The following is an 18,326-nucleotide window of genomic DNA, read 5'->3' as shown; positions in this document are numbered from 1 at the left end:
GCTATATTTTTCCGCAGTTGTTGATTCAAATTGCTATGAAGTTTTTGTGTTTAGACTACATGTTTGTTGGATAATCATTGTTTATTTAAATACCATAGTTGTTCAATATATTCCTGTTAATTGTTAACTATGTAGAAACAAATCAAAAAGGAGGTGTAATGGAGAAAGGAAAGGAACTCTTTGAACACCCTAAGAAATAGGCTTTTGCTTAGGTGTAATATTTGGGTGGATTCATGTTGCAAAACATTCACCTTATTCCCATTTGGAACATGCAAATCATGTAGTTGATAAAATGCCTCACTCACTGTTGCATTAGTTTAAGTCAACTTCACACAAACACTCACGTTATAGCTAAAGATAATTATGCCATACATTTACGACTTGCAAATTTCATTTTCTCATGTTGATTAATGGTTTAATTTTGTAGGATTTGAGGATCGTTAATGGCATGTTGTGTCTATGGAGGGCTATAGTATAATTACAATTCCAATGTCACAGAAGCTGAAATGGAGTTCACTGTACAGAAGCTGCCAACGCAATTTTTGGTCCAAAATACTCTCTACTAGCAATGACAAAGTGAGGTTTGGTGGGATTTTTTTTCCTTTCTTTTCTTAATTCCTCCAACAGAATTCAAAGAAATCCTTGAACCAAATTTCCCCTACCTCCATCCAAAAATTTCTACCTTTGTGTAGATTGTTAATATGGACATGCAATTTATATTGGAGTTACATGCGCCAAATGTGTGACATATACAAATTAAGGAGATGTTTTATTAGTTAGTTAGTGCCAAGAATTTACAAATATTTATTCTTATCTTAATTAGAATGTAATAATGCTGGGTTTTTTTAATGGATTGCAGCATTTGGGTCAGTAATGAGCTTGAGGCAGGACATCCATTTTGTGATATTAATGGTAACAGATCATAGAGAACACATATCTTGAAGAGCTAAGGGAAAATAGAGAGAAATAGATGTTGCCATTAAATGAATGAAAAATAGTTATTTTACGTGTTGCTCATTGGAGCAATGAGCAAGGAAGATTGTTGAGATTTCTTTCCTTCGATGGCTCTATCAAGTGAAAATTAGGATATGAACGAGTCAATTATGAAAGTTTCAATTGCAATGTGAAAGTCAAGGTGCCTATTTAACATTTCATTTATTTTACATGAATTGTGATCTAGAACCATGGGAAAGGAGTTTTATTCCCAATTTTCTCCTCTTCTTTTTTTTTTTTGGAATCAAACACACACATTCACACACAAGAGATTCTGCCTTTGTGTTTGATTCTCTTCTTAATCTATCTCAAATCATGAATAACTATTAATGTTTGTGATTCTTAAAAAAAAAAACAAAAAGTAGTTCATGATAATATAAGGAGGAACCTATATAACATCATTTAAGTATGGAATAAGTCTAACTCACCCTCTCCCAGCTCTATCTCTCTACATCACCAACATCAAGTGAGCTTCTCATATATGTAACTGATTAGCTAATGTCACTGGTACAAAAAATTCTAATTGAAAATTTAACTGCAAGTATTTTTTGGAACGAGAAAAAATGTGTTACTTCATGTTATTACTTTAAAATATGTTAAACATTTTACATAACCTTTTCATATACCAACTTACAACATTATCCGCGCATCGCGCGGGCCCTTCGACTATTTGTTAAAAAGGATGGTAAATATGTATTTTTACCCTATTTTTATCTCTCTCTCTCTCTCTCAAAAAAAAAAAAAAAAAAACCCACCTAAAAAACAAGAGAAAATAAGATCTAAAGTTGGGTTTTGTAAAAAATTAAAAATTAAGAATAAACATAATCTAAATCCCATTTCGATCTTCTCCACCACAACCCATTTCAGCTTTTTATATCCAAACGGCTTTCATTGATCAGCTGATCATGTGCATTGCAATGGTACTGCTTATAACACAGCTGGAGGAAGCAATGAGAGGAGGAGGAAGGCCTTCAGTCTTCAGAGTTGAAGAAATGTGGTAGTAACCCTTTGTCTCCGCTCATAAAAAATTACACTTCTCCTCAATCAGGTAGAGAAGGCCACCTGCTTCCATCATTTCCCTTCAATCAGCAACTTTATCGAACAAATTGGAAACCAAATACAACAAAAAATTGAAGAATCATAAAGAACAACGTTAAAAATCAAGATGTGTCTTTTAAACATTAAAACCAAGAAAAGACTTATAAAGACCAAAAGTAGGAAGATTCATAAGACCCAGATGGTTCTCAAATGATACATTGAAGCCAAGAAGAGTAACAGAGCAGTAGCTCATACATTGCAAACAACATTGAGCTGAGGGCACGATGAGGAGCTCAATAGAAACAGTCAAACAGAAATTGTGTGTGGATGGAGGGGCTCTTAATCAACAACCACAAATACCGATCATCTTTAGATTACACAGTAATAAGATAACACATTCTGTTGTTTGTTAAATGTAAGTTCTGCCTCTAGTTGTTAACTGTACAGAATCAGCACCAGATATTAAAGAAAAAGTCCATCCATATATATATATATATATATATATATCATACAGAGCTAAATAGAAGCAGAATGTGATAACAAACATTCTTTTAAATGTAAGTACTGTTACAGTTGTTCTGTTCAGAATAAGCACCAGACATTAAGGAAAAGCAAATGCTCATGCCCTAAATATGCCTTGATATATATGCTGCCTGCCTTTATCTTCATCCATGATCTTAAGGTATTTGAAAAAATGAGGGGGGTTGGAATGGAACACTTCGCTCAAGAAGAACAAGTAAACTCTTTTTTTATTAAAACAAACAAATCCAAGTGCATGGGAAATAGAACAGAGAAGGAGAGAGAACAAGTAGCTTGATGATGCAGAGTCCAATAAGTGTGCAGAAATAAAACTTAAAATAAATAAATAAATAAATAATAAAATAAAATAAAAAATCAACCAACCATATGGTCTCCCTAAGTTGAGTATTTTCTTTTTCTTTTTCTTAACTACTAAAATATTTTATCAAAAAGTGGAAGAATCTCCTATTCGCACAGCACATTCAAGAGTTTCTCCTTTAGATTACAACCTAAAACTCAATAGATCTAGAATCCCTAGGCCATGGTACATAAATCAACTATCAAATCATCCACAGAATCTAGAGCACTACTATAGCAGATAAATAGTAAAATAGAACACAATCATGTTTGAGCTTGGTTTGTATAATAGTACTCTGATGGAAACAAAGATGGAATTGATAAATGACTTCCTTTGGGTGGAAGACAAACCACAAGACAATTCTAAATTCATCAATGATCAGCCTACTACGTACATCGTTTATTTAAATAGTCAACTACTTCAACATTCAAACTAAGGATAAGATAAATTAAAGATAAAGATAAGAAGCAATGTGAATTCAAACGCCTAAGATTTCTGTAACAGCTCCTCCTGCACAGCAGCAGGACTCTTATTATTCTTATCTCCAAGAATAGCCAGGTATTTAGGATTAGGTTGAGGCTTTCTAGGACTCCAGCGTGGCTTTCCATCATACACATACATAGCCTTGTTGATTTACAGCCTGCAGTAAGGAAGAAATGACTGCTGTTTGCATCATTTGAGATATTAGGCAAAAAGAGTCATATTTTATTTGAGTAGAACATTCGAGGCAAAGACATGTTTTCCAAATTACAATGTACATTCCTGCTCAAAAATGCGGAAAGAAAATTTTTAATGTTGTAATTTGTAAACAATGGCAAAGCTTAAAAGTTTGGGTTCTACAAAGAAATCTTAAAACTTAAAAATGGCAAATAATTGTTGCAACATGTACCAATAATTAATTATTTTTTCCCATCATAACATAAATCCTGAAGCAACAATGTATGATTAGACTTTCGCTGCACTCTACACCTAACCTCGTGCAATAGTTGAAAGGAACCATGAATTGTTAGTATTGAGCTCCTAATAACTTTAATGGTCTAAAAGCATTCACATTAGTCTCACCAATTTAATATTTCAACAAAAATTATTTAAACTCAAGCGAAACAAGCGTGCATCAACCTCACGAAATTAACTAAAGTTTTTAAAGAGGATAGTCTTATCACTACATGCAGTGAGCCTCCATCCTCACTACATTAAATTTCAATGTTGATAAAGTATTGAGGCTTGAAAGTTCAATTAGTGTGTAGAACACTAATGAATGTTTAGACCCCCAATTTTAACAATACCAACACAAGCTTATAAACAACAATATATGTGCGGAATAATATATATAAGCAATAACCAAATAGGTAAAACTCTCTAAACCATAATTAATTACAAACATGGTAGCAATTAAAAGGTAAAGAGTAAGGGAAGAGAAATGCAAACACAAAAATAACACTAGCACATGTTATCGAAGAGGAAACCGAAGAACTCGGCTAAAAACCTCTCCCTCCAAGCAGTCAAATGATCCACTAAAGAATACAGTTGGAATACATGAATAGTAGAAGATCCTCCAAGCCTAATCTACCCAATGCACCTAAGCCCTCCAAGCTTCTTGCTCCAACAGGGTTATGCTGAACTTTGTCTTCTTTAGCTTCTCAAATCCCGCAAAAAGCTCATTGCATCAACCAAGTAAATTGGTCATCTCTGAACTGCTTCCCAAGCACCAAAATACCTCCTCACAGATATGGGTATGGTAAGATAAGGATTTAGCAAAATGTATCTCTCAAAGATATATCAATGGAGAGGGTGAGAGTAGAGGAATTTGGAGAATCAAATGATGGAGATTGTGGATGAGTCAATCTTGTTTTTCTCCAGGGTTTCTTTCTCAAAATTCTCTCTGAAAGCTCTCTACATTTCGTGGGTATAAGGTATTTATAGTAGTGTATATGAGGAATGTGAAAAGTCAGGTTTCATCAAATAGGGCATTCTTGCAACTCAGCCTCGCGACTGGAACAAGTCGCGAGTTTGAGTCACGAGCTAACTGCTTGGCCAGACTGTATATTTTTGTCTTGTAATGCTCAGCTATCGTGACCCTTCAGTTTCCTACATGCTTCAATCACGAAATCCAGTCGCAAGACTCCTTTGATTGTACACATTTTGAGTTTTCTTCACACTCACTCACACACAACCCTTACATAATTCCCACATAAATACAGGGTATCTAATTGCTAAAATACAAGCAAATTTAGCATGAAATAAAGCTAACACATAATTGAATAAATTCAACCTTACAAGGTTGATGAATGTGTATGAAAATAATAGATTAACAAAAGTAGAGTTTTTTGGATTAATTTAGCTAAATGTTTGAGGAAACTAATGTGAATGCTCTAATGGCACCACCCTTGGTACTAAGTACCTAGGGGCGAGCGAGGTCTTGGATTTCAGACTTGGGGTGGGCAAGGGTGTGGGGGTAGATTTGAGAATTTCTAACAATATAAAAAAATTAATTAACTAATTAACTTTTTTTTTTTTTTTTTAAGAAGCTCTGTTTTTTGTGATGCCCAAACATGGACTAACAAACAATGATAATTATGTTCAAAATATTATAAATTGAAAAGAAAAAAATAGTCTTTGAGTAGCCTGAGTACCAAACTGGGTTAATGAAAAGATCCACAGTATTTGATTTTGATGGCTTCCTTTCATATGCGAGCTACTGTTGATTGAATATGAAATTAATGCCCATATAAACTCACAAACAAAGAAGCTTAGGTCCAATCAAGTTTTATACCTTGGGCTTATTTGGTTTAGCAAAAACAATTTGGGAAAGTTTACTTTTGCTCAATGAACTTGCATGACCATTTACTGAATCTAGTATCCCCCACGTCTATTGCATCAAAATCATCATACGTCCCGAGTTGTCTGTTTCATTTCAGCCTTAACGAATTATTACTCAAAATTTCAGAAAGAAAAACCAGAAACAGTACACATTAACTTACTTAGGCAAAAATGGCCCATTACCATCAATTTTGGAAATAATTTGCTCAAAAACACTGTTTCTGAACTATATAGCAATGTACCACTTTTTCGGGTACTCGAGCTTGGTGAGCTCGAGTACCATGTTTTTTTAATCTCTCACTTCTCACTCTCACCTACCCAGAACACACTCTCACTCTCACTCTCACTTACACCTAAACATACAAACCCCAAACCCGGCGAAAATGGCCAACTGGCCTTAAAAACGAAACTATCTAGTTAGTAGGCTCTCTTTAGAAACATATTTCATTTATAGCATCTCGAGTCTTAAAGACTCGATTTTGGGCTTCAAAATCGAGTCTTTAAGGCTCGGTTTGTATGCTTGACCACGTCTGATGTGGCAGAGTTGCCATCTGGCATTGACATGGAAATCGAGTCTCTTAGACTCGATTTCCACGTGTATTCCAACCGGAAATCGAGTCTTAGAGACTCGATTTCAATCCCAAAATTTTTAAAAAAATATTCTAAGTCTCTACATGCCAAAATACCCAAACGCAGATCAGATCAGAGGGAGAGAAAGAGAAACACACAGCTACTCAGATCAGATCAGAGGGAGAGAAACAGAGAACCTCACTGCCAAACCTCACCAGCGCGGCCAGGGGCTCGCGCCGGCCTGGGGCTCGCGCGAGACTCAGGCCGTGCGCGACCCAGGCCGCGCGCGAGCCTCAGGCCGCGCGAGCCCCAGGCCGCGCGAGCCCCAGGCCGCGCGCGACCCAAGCTCGCGCGAGCCTCAGGCCGCGCGCGACCCAGGCCGCGCGAGCCCCAGGCCGCGCGAGCCCCTGGCCGAGCTCGACGCTGGCCGGCGCGAGCCCCTGGCCGCCTGGGTCGCTGGTCAGTTTCTGGTCATGCCGCGCGCGCCTGGGTCTCCGATCTCGATCTTCTCTTCCTCTCTGTTTCTGGTTTTCTTTTCTTTTTTCTTTTTTTTTTTTTCTCTGGGTTTTTCCTCCTCTGATGCTCTGGTGTTTGGTGTGAGTGTTATATATAGGGGTTAGAAATTGAGTCTAAGAGACTCGATTTCCATGTCAATGCCAGATGGCAACTCTGCCACATCAGACGTAGTCAAGCATACAAACCGAGCCTTGAAGACTCGATTTTGAAGCCCAAAATCGAGTCTTTAAGACTCGAGATGCTATAAATGAAATATGTTTCTAAAGAGAGCCTACTAACTAGATAGTTTTGTTTTTAAGGCCAGTTGGCCATTTTCGCCCCCTAAACCCTCACACCATCAGCGGCAGAAAACCCGTCGGCGTCAGAAGGCTTTCGTCGGCGGCGATCTCTCAGCTCTCTCACTGTCTTAAGAGACTGAAACGACGTCGTTGTGATCTGTTTCGCGTATCGATGATGGTCGGGGGAGTGGAATCGTGGTCTCCGTCGCCGTCGCCTTTAAGGGAGAGGGGAAGGGAAAGCGGTGGTTGTTGGAGGAGCGATGGTAATGGACTTTCCGTTGGATGACAGTGGTGCGACGGCGTTTTCGTCCTCCTCTTCTTCTTCGCCCTTTCTCCACCCAAATTGCCTCGCAGGCTTCGCCGGAGACTCTCGGAGTCTAAGTCCCCGCAAAACTGTACTGTCGAAGATATCGAAGCGAAGCTCCGCCACGCCGATCTTCGCCGCCAGGTCTCTCTCTCTCTCTCTCTCTCTCTCTCTCTCTCTTTTTGGTGTGGTTCTTGGTTTGTGAAATTACTTGGAACTTAACTGAGCCAATTAATTCTTCAGGTGGTTAAAGATTCTTGTTTTAAACGTGCTGATTAGTTAATTAAACATTTTGAAGACTTATCAATCTGAATTTCATTTACAGAAAATCTTCAGAGATCACCAAACGGTGTGATCGTTTCATAAAAGTTGGTATAGTCTGTAATTTTCTCAGGAGCCAGATCAAAATTTTGATTTTTTTTTTATCTTGGTAACCAAACATGGTAATAGGATTTGGATATAAGCTTCCTGAATCTCAAAGAATCATGGGTTATGTTATTTATTTATAAATAAAATTTTTTTGGGAGGTTAAAAGTTAAAAGCTTTGTATTGAAGGTTTTTTTTTTTTTTTGGGGGGGGGGGTTGTTAGGTAAAGGTGGGTGCTTCTTCTGTTTGAGTTTTTTCTGTTTTGTACTTTCTGGTCTTTCCTTTTCACGTCTGGTGGGCGTCTCTTTGTTCCATTTTCAAAATATTTTGCTTTTTAACATTCTTTCCTTAAAAAAAAAAAAAAATGATTACTTGTTGAATTGAATTTAAATTATCCCTTACTTTTTCAATAAGAAATTTAGTTTTGTACCCATTTTTTAAAATAGTTTTTTGTAGTCATGAATCCTACATTGGTTTTTTTTAATTGTTCTTAGTCCCTCTGAATAGTGAATCTTACATGAGCTTTATTCTGTCATGTTGTTTTGGGTGCAGCAATGCGATGGGAAATTGTCAAACAAGGCTCGAGCAAAGCCCAGAAGCCCATCACGGTCCTCATCTAATGAGGAAGATCTTGGTTAGCGCCTTGAAGCGAAGCTCCAAGCTGCTGAGCAGAAGAGGTAATATTTTTGTATTGCATAACTTATTTTTCAGCCTTTTGAAAATGGGGTTGTTTGAGAAAGCTTCACCTAGGAAAAAATTGAAGTTCAAAAAAGCTGTGCTCTGAAAAAGTGCAGTTAGAAAATGCATGTTTGCATTACCAAACATGCATTTTGAGATCTTTGACTTTGACCAAAATGTCAAAATTTTCAAAATGGACCTATCCTACTCAGTTTTTCGAGTAGAAAAATTAATTGTGGTAGCGTACCTGTGCATTAGGCTTAATGTTAATATCTCGTTGACATGGATTCTGGGGACTTATTTCGTTAAGAAAATAATATAGTCTAGATTTTCCTTGTGACCTATAGTATTCGGTGCTGGATGGCTATAAAAAGCTCAAGTTTTTTTCACAACAAGAACTCAAGCAAACCCTCACTCTTCTACCCTAAACCTTGTGATTTTCTAACCTTTCTTTTATTTTTTTTTTCTTGTGTTACCCAATTAGTAATCCATTATGGGCAGCAAGTTGGTGCCGAGTTCAGTACAACAAAGTGAGCTGAGCGTGTTAACCATGTCCAACCTCGACATCATGAACCACATTTACGCAACCCATGTTCATGGTGACGAAAAGTTTGATGTTGAGTCTCTTTTCGTTCTCGTCGAAAACATCCTTAAGCGTGCCACCCTAATTGTTGACCATGTTGCACTGGTACACTACCATAATTCTTTATTAGAATAAGATGCTCTCTCTCTCTCTCTCTTGTTTATTTTCTTTTTCCTAAAACGGAATTTTAACTTGGACTGAAGCATTCCGTAGTTTGGAATACACTATAGTGAGGTAGGGTAGCCATTACTTTTACCAAAGAAATTGAAAAACCACTTCAGCCTTAACGAAGTGGAATAAGCACACAAGGTTGCTTTACATTTTTGTTTCTTTAAAATGAGGGATATGTAATGCAAGTCCATGTTTGGGGACTTGTCTGTGGAGGAGGATGCCAGCAGGTAGGATTCATCCTTATGTTTCTGCGTCTTGATTCATTTACAAATACATTATATTCTCATTCCTGTTATATGATGACATTACCCGGTTCATCAGCCTCCAGTTTGAATATGGCATCTTGAAAATACATTTGGTTTTCATGTTTGACAGTGATGATATATCTTTGGATGGACTAGAGCAAGAACTGGAAGAATGCAAAAATGACGATGTAAGTAATTCCATATCATTTCCTTTGAAAATTCATTCCTTTAGATATATATTTTTTATCAACGGTCCTTTAAGCTGCAATTCTTTATTTATTTTATTTCTTTTGCTTTTTCCTTGTACATTTTAATCGTGTTTTATTATGTAAATTGTTTTCAGTTGCTTACCGGAAGAATGCTTTCATGTTTATTTTTAGAGGTTTATATATTTATGACCCCCGTCTCTTTAATAATGTAGGTAGTTGCAAACGTACTATTTGAAGGTACAAAATTAAGGGAGTATAGAAAGGGGGTTGAGAACAATTTACGGAAAGTTGAATTGGACTCGATTCAGGTTTGTGCTTACTTAACGAAATCCTTTTTTGCCAATCAATAGTTTTATAATTCATAGAGACATGATTTATTTTTGTAAACTTTCTTACTAGGCTTTGCTTTATTTTAACCGGAAAATTGTCTCACGTAGCTCATAGTTCTATGAAGTTCACAACATAAAAGTGTTTGATGCTTTGTTGCCTGAAATCCTATAATTATCCATATAAAAAAAAAATAGTGTAAAGAGGCTTCTCTTCTATGTCAGGAAGTCTTCTTTGTAATGCTTGGTTCTCCACTTCTACATCATATTATATTGTGCAAAACTTTTTCTTCTTCTTTGATTCGTAAGTTTACATGCAATTAGTGAGTTTTGGAACCCAAAACCTTACCCTCCGCCCTTTCTTATTGAGGAGGAGGTGACGTGTTAGCTAGAGCCCATTAGCCATATTGTGCAAAAACTTTGTGGAGCATTGCTTCCTTTCGGAAAGCTTATTGTCATGAGATCATTTAGTTGGTGATTTGGGTGTCGACTCACCATCACTGTTTTTTCATAATGAATTATGGAAAGTTGGTTTTAGTGTCTCATGAGACACTTTTTGCTGAATGTTTTGTTAGTGTAGTTATCCAAGTTAAAACTAGTGGTGATTAACAAATAGACCATGCAGTTATTGGATTGTGATTTATTTGTGTGAAGTTTTGAGAAGCTTTGGTATCAGATCTGGAAGTTTATATTACCGTATCTGCCCTATATTCTAGTACTTTCATATTGCCCAAGTTTCATGCTACTATCATTGTTTCCTTGTGCCAACTTTCTTTGACTGGTTAGATTTTGGACCAAATATATCTTTTTCTGTCCCACCCTTTGTCAATTAACTGCATGGCTCTGTTATCATTTTTATCCTTGTACTCCAGACACATTCTCATTCTCTTAGAGTTGGCAAAGTAAGCCCTACCTCATCTAGTTAGGCTTGCTTGTCTAGGTAGCCTGCATTTAAGGTTATAATAATTAGGTGTAGCACTTGGAGCTAATGGGCCATGAAGGAGGACAGCTTTAGTGACATACACTTTGGGGGCCTTTGGTTCGCCGTGATGTTCAATTACGGCATAATATTACGTTATTGTAATATTACATTAATGTAATCTCAATACAAGAATACAACATTACATTGTTTAGGAAGGGATGAGATTAAGATGATATGATATATTTTGTAATTTTAAATTATAGTAATGTTAGAAAAAATAAAATAAACCAAAAATTTTAATGTCACATTATCGTAATATGCATCATATCAATGGTACATCATAGCGAACTAAACGCCCTTTCGTGATGAGCTCTGGTTTATGGTTATTTTTTGGTCATTATTATTAATTAGGTATTTACAATTCTTTAAAATGGTTGTTCTAATTGTGTTGGACATTTTAATTTGTTCTCCTTAGGTTTTGAGTTTGACCAATTTAAAATAGTTCAATTTGTTACTATTAGCTTGTGTGCCATTATGGGTTTTACAACTGGCCCAAACTTGCCCTAAAATTGTTAGTTTCCAACTTTAGTTACCTTAAGTGTCGCTTTGGCCATGGCATGTGCATGATCATATCTCCTAAGTGAATAGTTGGAGAAGCATCAGATGTTGCAGGTTGTCTCAATTTATGTGTATGGGGAAGATGTGCTTGAGAGCATGTGTATGCACATCAACTAAGAATAAGACTTTTTTGACTTGTTAGATTGCTCATCCTTTTTGTTGTATTGCTCTTCTGTGGCACTATATTAGATTATAGAAACAAGATTTATTTGGTAAGAATTTAAATAGAAAATGTGTGTTTGGTTTATTTTGATTTTTGATTTTTTTTTTCATTCATTGGTAAAGATTTGTGTCGCAGAGATACCTTTAGAATCCTTTTTGAGTACTCTTTTATTATATATTTTATAAAGATTAAATGTTTTTTATTGCATTAAAACTTCTTCTTCAACGTTGCAGGATTACATAAAAGAAAGTGATAATTTAGTGTTGCTTCATGATCAAATTCGTGAATGTGATAGAATCTTGTCACAGATGGAAACTCTCCTCAGTGGATTTCAAGTATGTTGTCCCTTACTTTGCAATAAGCAATTATTTACTTGCTTGCAGCTTCATTGAGACTGTTTCTCATTTGTTTTATACTGATAAAATATATTTTGATGGATATACACAATTGATCACCCTCTAATAAAACATATTGGCTGAAAATGTAGTTGCATATATCTTTGTCACTTTGCAATGATCATAATTTTTTTTAAAAAAAATTCTTGTATATGTTGACAAAATTATATACATTGTTTTTGCTCAGGGACAAGATTATATGCATTCTTGATTTTAGTAGCGGTTCCTGGATATAAATCACTACCTCACATAAATACCATAAGTTATACATGTTTTCCATTAGTCTATGGTAGTAAAATTTCCCTTTTTCCCAATGCTGGTTACTTTTTGCAAGTACGCTATTTATAAGCTGAAAAAGATTGTAGGAATTAGCTTTATATCACTGCTGCTTTAAGGATGTCATAACTAGTGCAGTCATTTTTTCCCTCTCCTATACATCCATTTGTCAAAATTGATAGTGTTTTTAATTCAACTGTTATATGTAAATAAGGAGAATATGAATCACAAACTTTAGATGCATTTAATGGTATAAAGGCTCTATTTGTTTAACTTTCTTTTTACATTGATTCTTGCAGAATTATTTGTTGTTGTGTTGTTTTGTTTTTTATCCTCTTCTTTTAGTAAAACCCCAGGGTTTGAATTTCAATGAAGGTTTTCTCCTTACCTCTTTTTGTCCCAGGTTGAAATTGGTTCCATAAGTTTAGACATAAAAGTCCTCCAAGAGAAGTCTATGGATATGGGCCTGAAGCTTAAGAATCGTAAGGTATCATTGTTTGTATGAGTAGCTCCGCTTCATTGTTTGTTTGGAGTTTAAATTTTGAGAACCATAGAAACATGCTTGTATATCTATTAGATGTTAATGACCACTAGTTAGTAAAACAAAAACATAAGAAAAATTGTATTTGTTTGAAGTTCCTCTTGGGGGTTATATGTGCTTTTTCAATGATATTTTGTGGCAACAATTTCTCAGCAGGGGATAAAGCTAGCTGAGTAATGATTCTTCAATTGGTGATTTGTGATATGACCTAGTTGGATTGCATTCCTTGTCTTTTTCAATGACAAGTTTCTTTCTCTTTTAGATTTATGCAGTTTTTGTAATTGATTGTCTACACCAGTATATCTCCTGTATACTTGGGTGACTCTTTTTTCTGATTTATATAATCTTATTACTTATCAAAAAAGAAAGGGTACCATTTTTGAATTATTATTGATATGCAAAATGTTTTTGTGCTGTGATAACATTTTACTTCTTTTTGGAGTTAAAAGAACACAACCGAAAAAAGTGTGAAAATGAGGGGAAAAACTTTTTCGAAGTTTTTCTATCTGAACAATTTTCCTGGAAGTGGGCCATTTGAGTAATGCCAAAGTGACATCTCTAAATTATTGTTCTATAAACCTTTCCGTTTTTCTTATGATTGTTCTATGTTCTATAAACATTCGGCAGAATCAAAATTGGCAAAGTTTGTCGAAGACATTATAGTCCCTCCAAGGATGGTTGACATAGTCGTTGACGGAGAGGTATTTCTAATTTTTGTAGAGCCTGCGTTTTTACTGTTACTGTCATAATTGCTATTATTACATGTTTCTCGTAGCTTTCAAACTTGCTCACAGATGGTCTTGGCTTACAAACTTGCTCATTGATGTCCTCATCCAAAAAATTGTTTTTGTTTACCCTTCGTTTACATGTCCGTTACTTAAAAAGAAGAAGAAGAGTTTCAGTGATTTACCCATCCAATGAGATTATCAGGACTTCGGTTATTCTTTAATGTTTGGGATTTGAATTATGAGAAAAGCATTGATACATTAATCTGAGAGAGGTCTATTTGTGCTTCATTTATTTTGGTTTACAGTTGCCTTAATTAAGAAGGCTCCTTTTTTAATATTTTGCTACAAGCTTTACCCTTTTGCCTTGATACCAATCACATCAAGCCTTGGATGGCAGAATGGGATTTACATATGCTCTTTTATGCTTGATTTATATCATTGTTATGTCCTTGTAAGGCTTGCTAGGTTGGTTTGAGGGAGAACTTAATGTGTGGAAAAATGTGTTTACTTGAAATGATTAACTGTTCTCATGTTCTCTCTCGCCCCTCCCTTATTGTATTAGTGATTCAATCATTGCATGATGGGTTACTTATCGGAAAAAAAAAAATCATTGCATGATGGGGTTATTGTGGATTGATTGTGGAAAGATCTGGTCATCTGCTTCATTTGCTGCCCATCTTTTTTTTATTAAATTGCAACTTAGAGTAGCACTTTCTAGATGTTTTATGCTTATATACATGATTTAGGCTCTTCTGATATTCACATTATAGGTTAAAGTTGATTTGTTAATATGCAGGACATATCTATAACACAATTGAGCTACAACATACGTCCTTGAATGTGCATGGTGTACAGTCCATGTTGCTTCCTGGTTAACATAGTGATTTGGGAGATTTTTGTGTTCCGTTTCTTTTATTGCTGTTAACATACTTGCAGTGGAATTTGTCCAGATCAATGATGAATACATGAGAACTCTTGAGATTCTGAGTAAGAAGCTTAAGTTTGTAGAAGTGGATCCTATGGTCAAAGCTTCAAAAGCTCTGAAAGACGTTCAACCTGAGCTTGAAAAAGTTAGGCAGAACAATCTGCAAAGGTTATTGACTAGAATTACTGGATGCTTTGGTTGATGATGATTATTCAATTTCTTGTGTTATTGTATGTTTTAAACCTACCAAAATATTAATGTGAGAGCCCCTGTACAATGTCATGCATATCATATACACTAATCTGCCCATGTACATATTTGGATACAATATTGTTTGTATGGACTGTTTAATTATCAATTAGTAATAGCAGTCCTTATTGTGCACAGGAAGAATCCCAAGCTTGTGACTTGATGAGTTAACACTCTTGTGACCATTTCAATCATATATGTTAGAAAGGACTACAATTTGACATCTGTAACTTGAATAGAGTTGGTTATTAGTACTTAGGTTTGATACTTGAACATAATTTTGTTGACTGAATATTAGTTTTGGTCAACATTTTAATCTATATTTACTGATAATCAGATGTTTTTAGTTTGCTTCTTCAACTGAAGTTAGAGTTTTGAGGTAATTGCTAAGGTCAAAGATTTCCTTAAGGCAAGGGTAGGGATAAAAGGTTTTTTTCAACAATTCTCGTCTTAGTTAGCTTCAACAGAAGGTAGCCAATCCAAATTTCATTCATTTGATAAGGATTCAACATGTACATTGTATAGTATTGAGGCCAGAATGTCTTATTAATCAAAATTTGAACAGTGACCATTTTGTACTGAGAACCTTTTAGAATTACAGTGACCATTTGATGAATTGTATGTATGGCCAAACTTTTTCTTTGTGCTGAACTTTACTGTAATGAAATGACACATTTCTTTGTTTCAATGGAATTCATTTTGTTGCCAATCAACTCTCTCATTTATCTTACATTTCTTCTGCCTTGTGCAGTATTCAGTTTTTGGTTCATCATTGACTATTGGAGGAGTGATTGGTGGATTAGTAAGTGGAAGGATTGCAGACCTTTTTGGTCGGAAAGGTGTAAGTTTCTTTTGTCACCTTTTTGTATCTTAAGGCTCACTGTAAACTTGTAAATCTATAAACTTTGTTTGTGTGTGTTTCTTTTTACTATTGTAATGCAGGCAATGTGGTTCTCTGAAATCTTCAGCTTGGTAGGGTGGCTCGCCATTGCATTTGGGAAGGTGCTCTCTCTTGTCCTTCATTCCAGTTACGCTGCATTTGATTGTCAATATGTTCAAGTAATAAGGCAAACCGGAAGTGGTGGAAAGGGTTGTGAGTTCTAACCAACTTCTATAACTTGTAATAACCCTAGAATCTTTTAGGAGCCTCAGGATTTATAATAAAAAACCTTCAATCAACAAATTGAGAAAAAAATTAGGGAGTATTAAATAACTTAATATATTATTGATAGCTTTGCCTTGAAGGCTAGTAACTCCCTTTCGTTATGGTAACAATTCTACACTTAGTAAACGCTGGACATATAGAAGATTAATATTGATTTTCTAGGATGATAATTAAATATTCTTGACTTTTAATCCCAATTCACCTTGTCTTGCATTTTCTCAATGAAGTCACACGAAGCATCAGGATGTTATGGAAGGAACTATTCTTAGAATGAGTTCCAACTCCCAACTAGTTTTGAAAAGAAAACCTTCTGATTATACCTAATATCTTACTTTTTTTTATCTTTTTTTTTTTTCAAGTTACTTCCATTTGTTATTTTCATGGAAGTTGTGGAAGGGCCAAGATATTATTCGAAATCAACATGAATCAGGTCAAGGGAATCACTCATTCTACATTTTCTCTGCTGGGTTTCAATCACTAATGGAGTTCACTATTTGTTATAGAACATTTGGTGGCTCGATCTTGGGAGACTTTCATTGGGAATTAGCATTGGAATTTTTTCCTATGTGGTAATTTATCTGTGTTAACATTTGATGTATCTATTTAAAAGACACAAAATAATGCTCAAGTTCTTATACCAAACAGGTACACATTGCAGAAGTAACACCTAAAAATCTTAGGGGACCATTTGCATCAGCTAACGAGGTATAATGAAATCATTGTGGCTTTAAACCAATCTCCAACTCATTGTTAACATACCAATGCTTTGTCAAGAGCGCAGTTGCTCCTAGCTTGTGGTGTTTCACTAATGTATTTCATCGGAAATATCATTACCTGGCGTACCCTAGCATTAATAGGTAACTTGTTTCTTGGTCCTTCACTAGTCACTAAATTATGGTCATCTGAAGGGAAATCTGTTAAAACAATAAAATTGGTTTCATTTTCAGGTACTACTCCATGTCTTGTACAACTAATGGGATTATTCTTCGTTCCAGAGTCTCCTAGATGGCTGGTGGGTCCAAATATCTTTATGGGAATGTAATTTATATGTTGTTTTAATTTTGTGACTAAAAAGAAGACGATTTAGAAGTATTAGTGAAGAAGAGAAAGATCAATTTTTATGACATGTAACAATATTTTTTCATTATTTCATGACTATATATATGTGTCTCAATTGGACTTTATTGTAGATGTGGGATTTATATTATGGGTGAAAGCTAGTAGAAGTATATCACTATGTTGGTATTGGCTAGCACGTGCAGCCCAAAGTAGTTCTGAAAAAAATAGGATTGGGTACCAACCTGCCAATTTGCAAAATCGTCAACATTGGGTACCCAGTCCTATTTTGAAAATTGGCAGGTTGGTACCCGAGCTTGGTGAACTCAGGTACCTTGTGAAGTACCCGAGTCCACCAAGCTCGGGTACCAACCTGCCAATTTTCAAAATTGTCAACATTGTACCCAGTCGTATTTTGTTCATTTGCAGGTTGGTACCCGAGCTTGCTAGACTCGGGTACTTCACAAGGTACCCGAGTTCACCAAGCTCGGGTACCAACCTGCCTATTTCCAGAACTTACTTGGGACAACTGAAAAAAAAACTAGGCAGATTAGTACCCGAGTTCACCAAGCTCGGGTACCAATCTGCCTACTCCGGAATTACCCAGTCCAAATTTCACAACAGAAAAAAAATGACTGTCAGATTAGTACCCGAGTCCACCAAGCTCAGTACATGGGTAATTCTCTTTTTTTTTTGAATTGGCAAGAATTAATTAGAATGGTTTTGTATCTTCTTTCAGTTTTTCTTTTTGCGTCTTTCAGTATCTCAGTATTTATCCGTCATGTGATGATTTACTTTAAAGTTGTAAATCATGAATCAGACCAATAGGAAAGCATTGAAAAGCTTTAGCTGCCCTGATTATCATCAAGAATGTGACCGAAATTATTATCATCATCAAAGCCTGATTCAAGAAGCGATAAAAATGGAGAAAAATATCAAATAGAAATCTACCATTGATTAGTCTTGAAGGGCAATCATATTATTTCTTGTATCAAACTTGAGATCCTGGCTTAGTTTGACATTACGCAACATGTACAGCAACATAAAATCATGTCTTTGGTAGTACTAAAAAGGATATAAATCTAAGCACCCATAAAAGCATTTCAAGCCTTTCAAGATGAGAGTAGTATGATAACAAAAAGGAGATCAAAGGCAAGGCCCACTAATAATGATAGCCATGCCATAAAAGGAAACTATAACAATATTAGTAGTTAGATGAGCAGTTGGCAGCACTTCCAACTCTTGGCATGCCGACATTTTCCCTCTTCGACTCTTCATCCACAGTGAAAGTTACACCACACACCTGACCAGAAA

General features: G+C 35.6%; 1 protein-coding gene and 2 long non-coding RNA genes across 3 annotated transcripts; all 3 read left to right on the top strand.

The window, feature by feature from the left end:
- Positions 1 to 429: 429 nt before the first annotated feature.
- LOC115962795 lies at positions 430 to 1,129 on the top strand. The gene is made up of 2 exons (XR_004085606.1): positions 430 to 576; positions 860 to 1,129. It is a non-coding gene; the product is annotated as an uncharacterized LOC115962795 (long non-coding RNA).
- Positions 1,130 to 7,469: 6,340 nt separating this feature from the next.
- LOC115966068 lies at positions 7,470 to 9,215 on the top strand. Its single transcript, XR_004086301.1, has 3 exons — positions 7,470 to 7,540; positions 8,315 to 8,439; positions 8,925 to 9,215. It is a non-coding gene; the product is annotated as an uncharacterized LOC115966068 (long non-coding RNA).
- A 168-nt stretch (positions 9,216 to 9,383) lies between these two features.
- LOC115965007 (vacuolar protein sorting-associated protein 52 A-like) lies at positions 9,384 to 16,922 on the top strand. The gene is made up of 12 exons (XM_031084221.1): positions 9,384 to 9,421; positions 9,570 to 9,627; positions 9,861 to 9,956; positions 11,911 to 12,012; positions 12,752 to 12,835; positions 13,510 to 13,590; positions 14,568 to 14,710; positions 15,543 to 15,632; positions 15,734 to 15,884; positions 16,316 to 16,525; positions 16,602 to 16,813; positions 16,904 to 16,922. The coding sequence occupies exons 1-8, from the start codon at positions 9,384 to 9,386 to the stop codon at positions 15,565 to 15,567; spliced, it is 627 nt and encodes a 208-aa protein (XP_030940081.1). The 3' UTR covers positions 15,568 to 15,632; positions 15,734 to 15,884; positions 16,316 to 16,525; positions 16,602 to 16,813; positions 16,904 to 16,922.
- The last annotated feature ends 1,404 nt before the right edge of the window (positions 16,923 to 18,326 follow it).

The sequence above is a fragment of the Quercus lobata genome, chromosome 10 (genome assembly GCF_001633185.2).
Source record: "Quercus lobata isolate SW786 chromosome 10, ValleyOak3.0 Primary Assembly, whole genome shotgun sequence".
NCBI lineage: Eukaryota > Viridiplantae > Streptophyta > Magnoliopsida > Fagales > Fagaceae > Quercus > Quercus lobata.
Note: the sequence above shows the minus strand (reverse complement) of the source record. Positions and strands in the feature narration are given on the sequence as shown.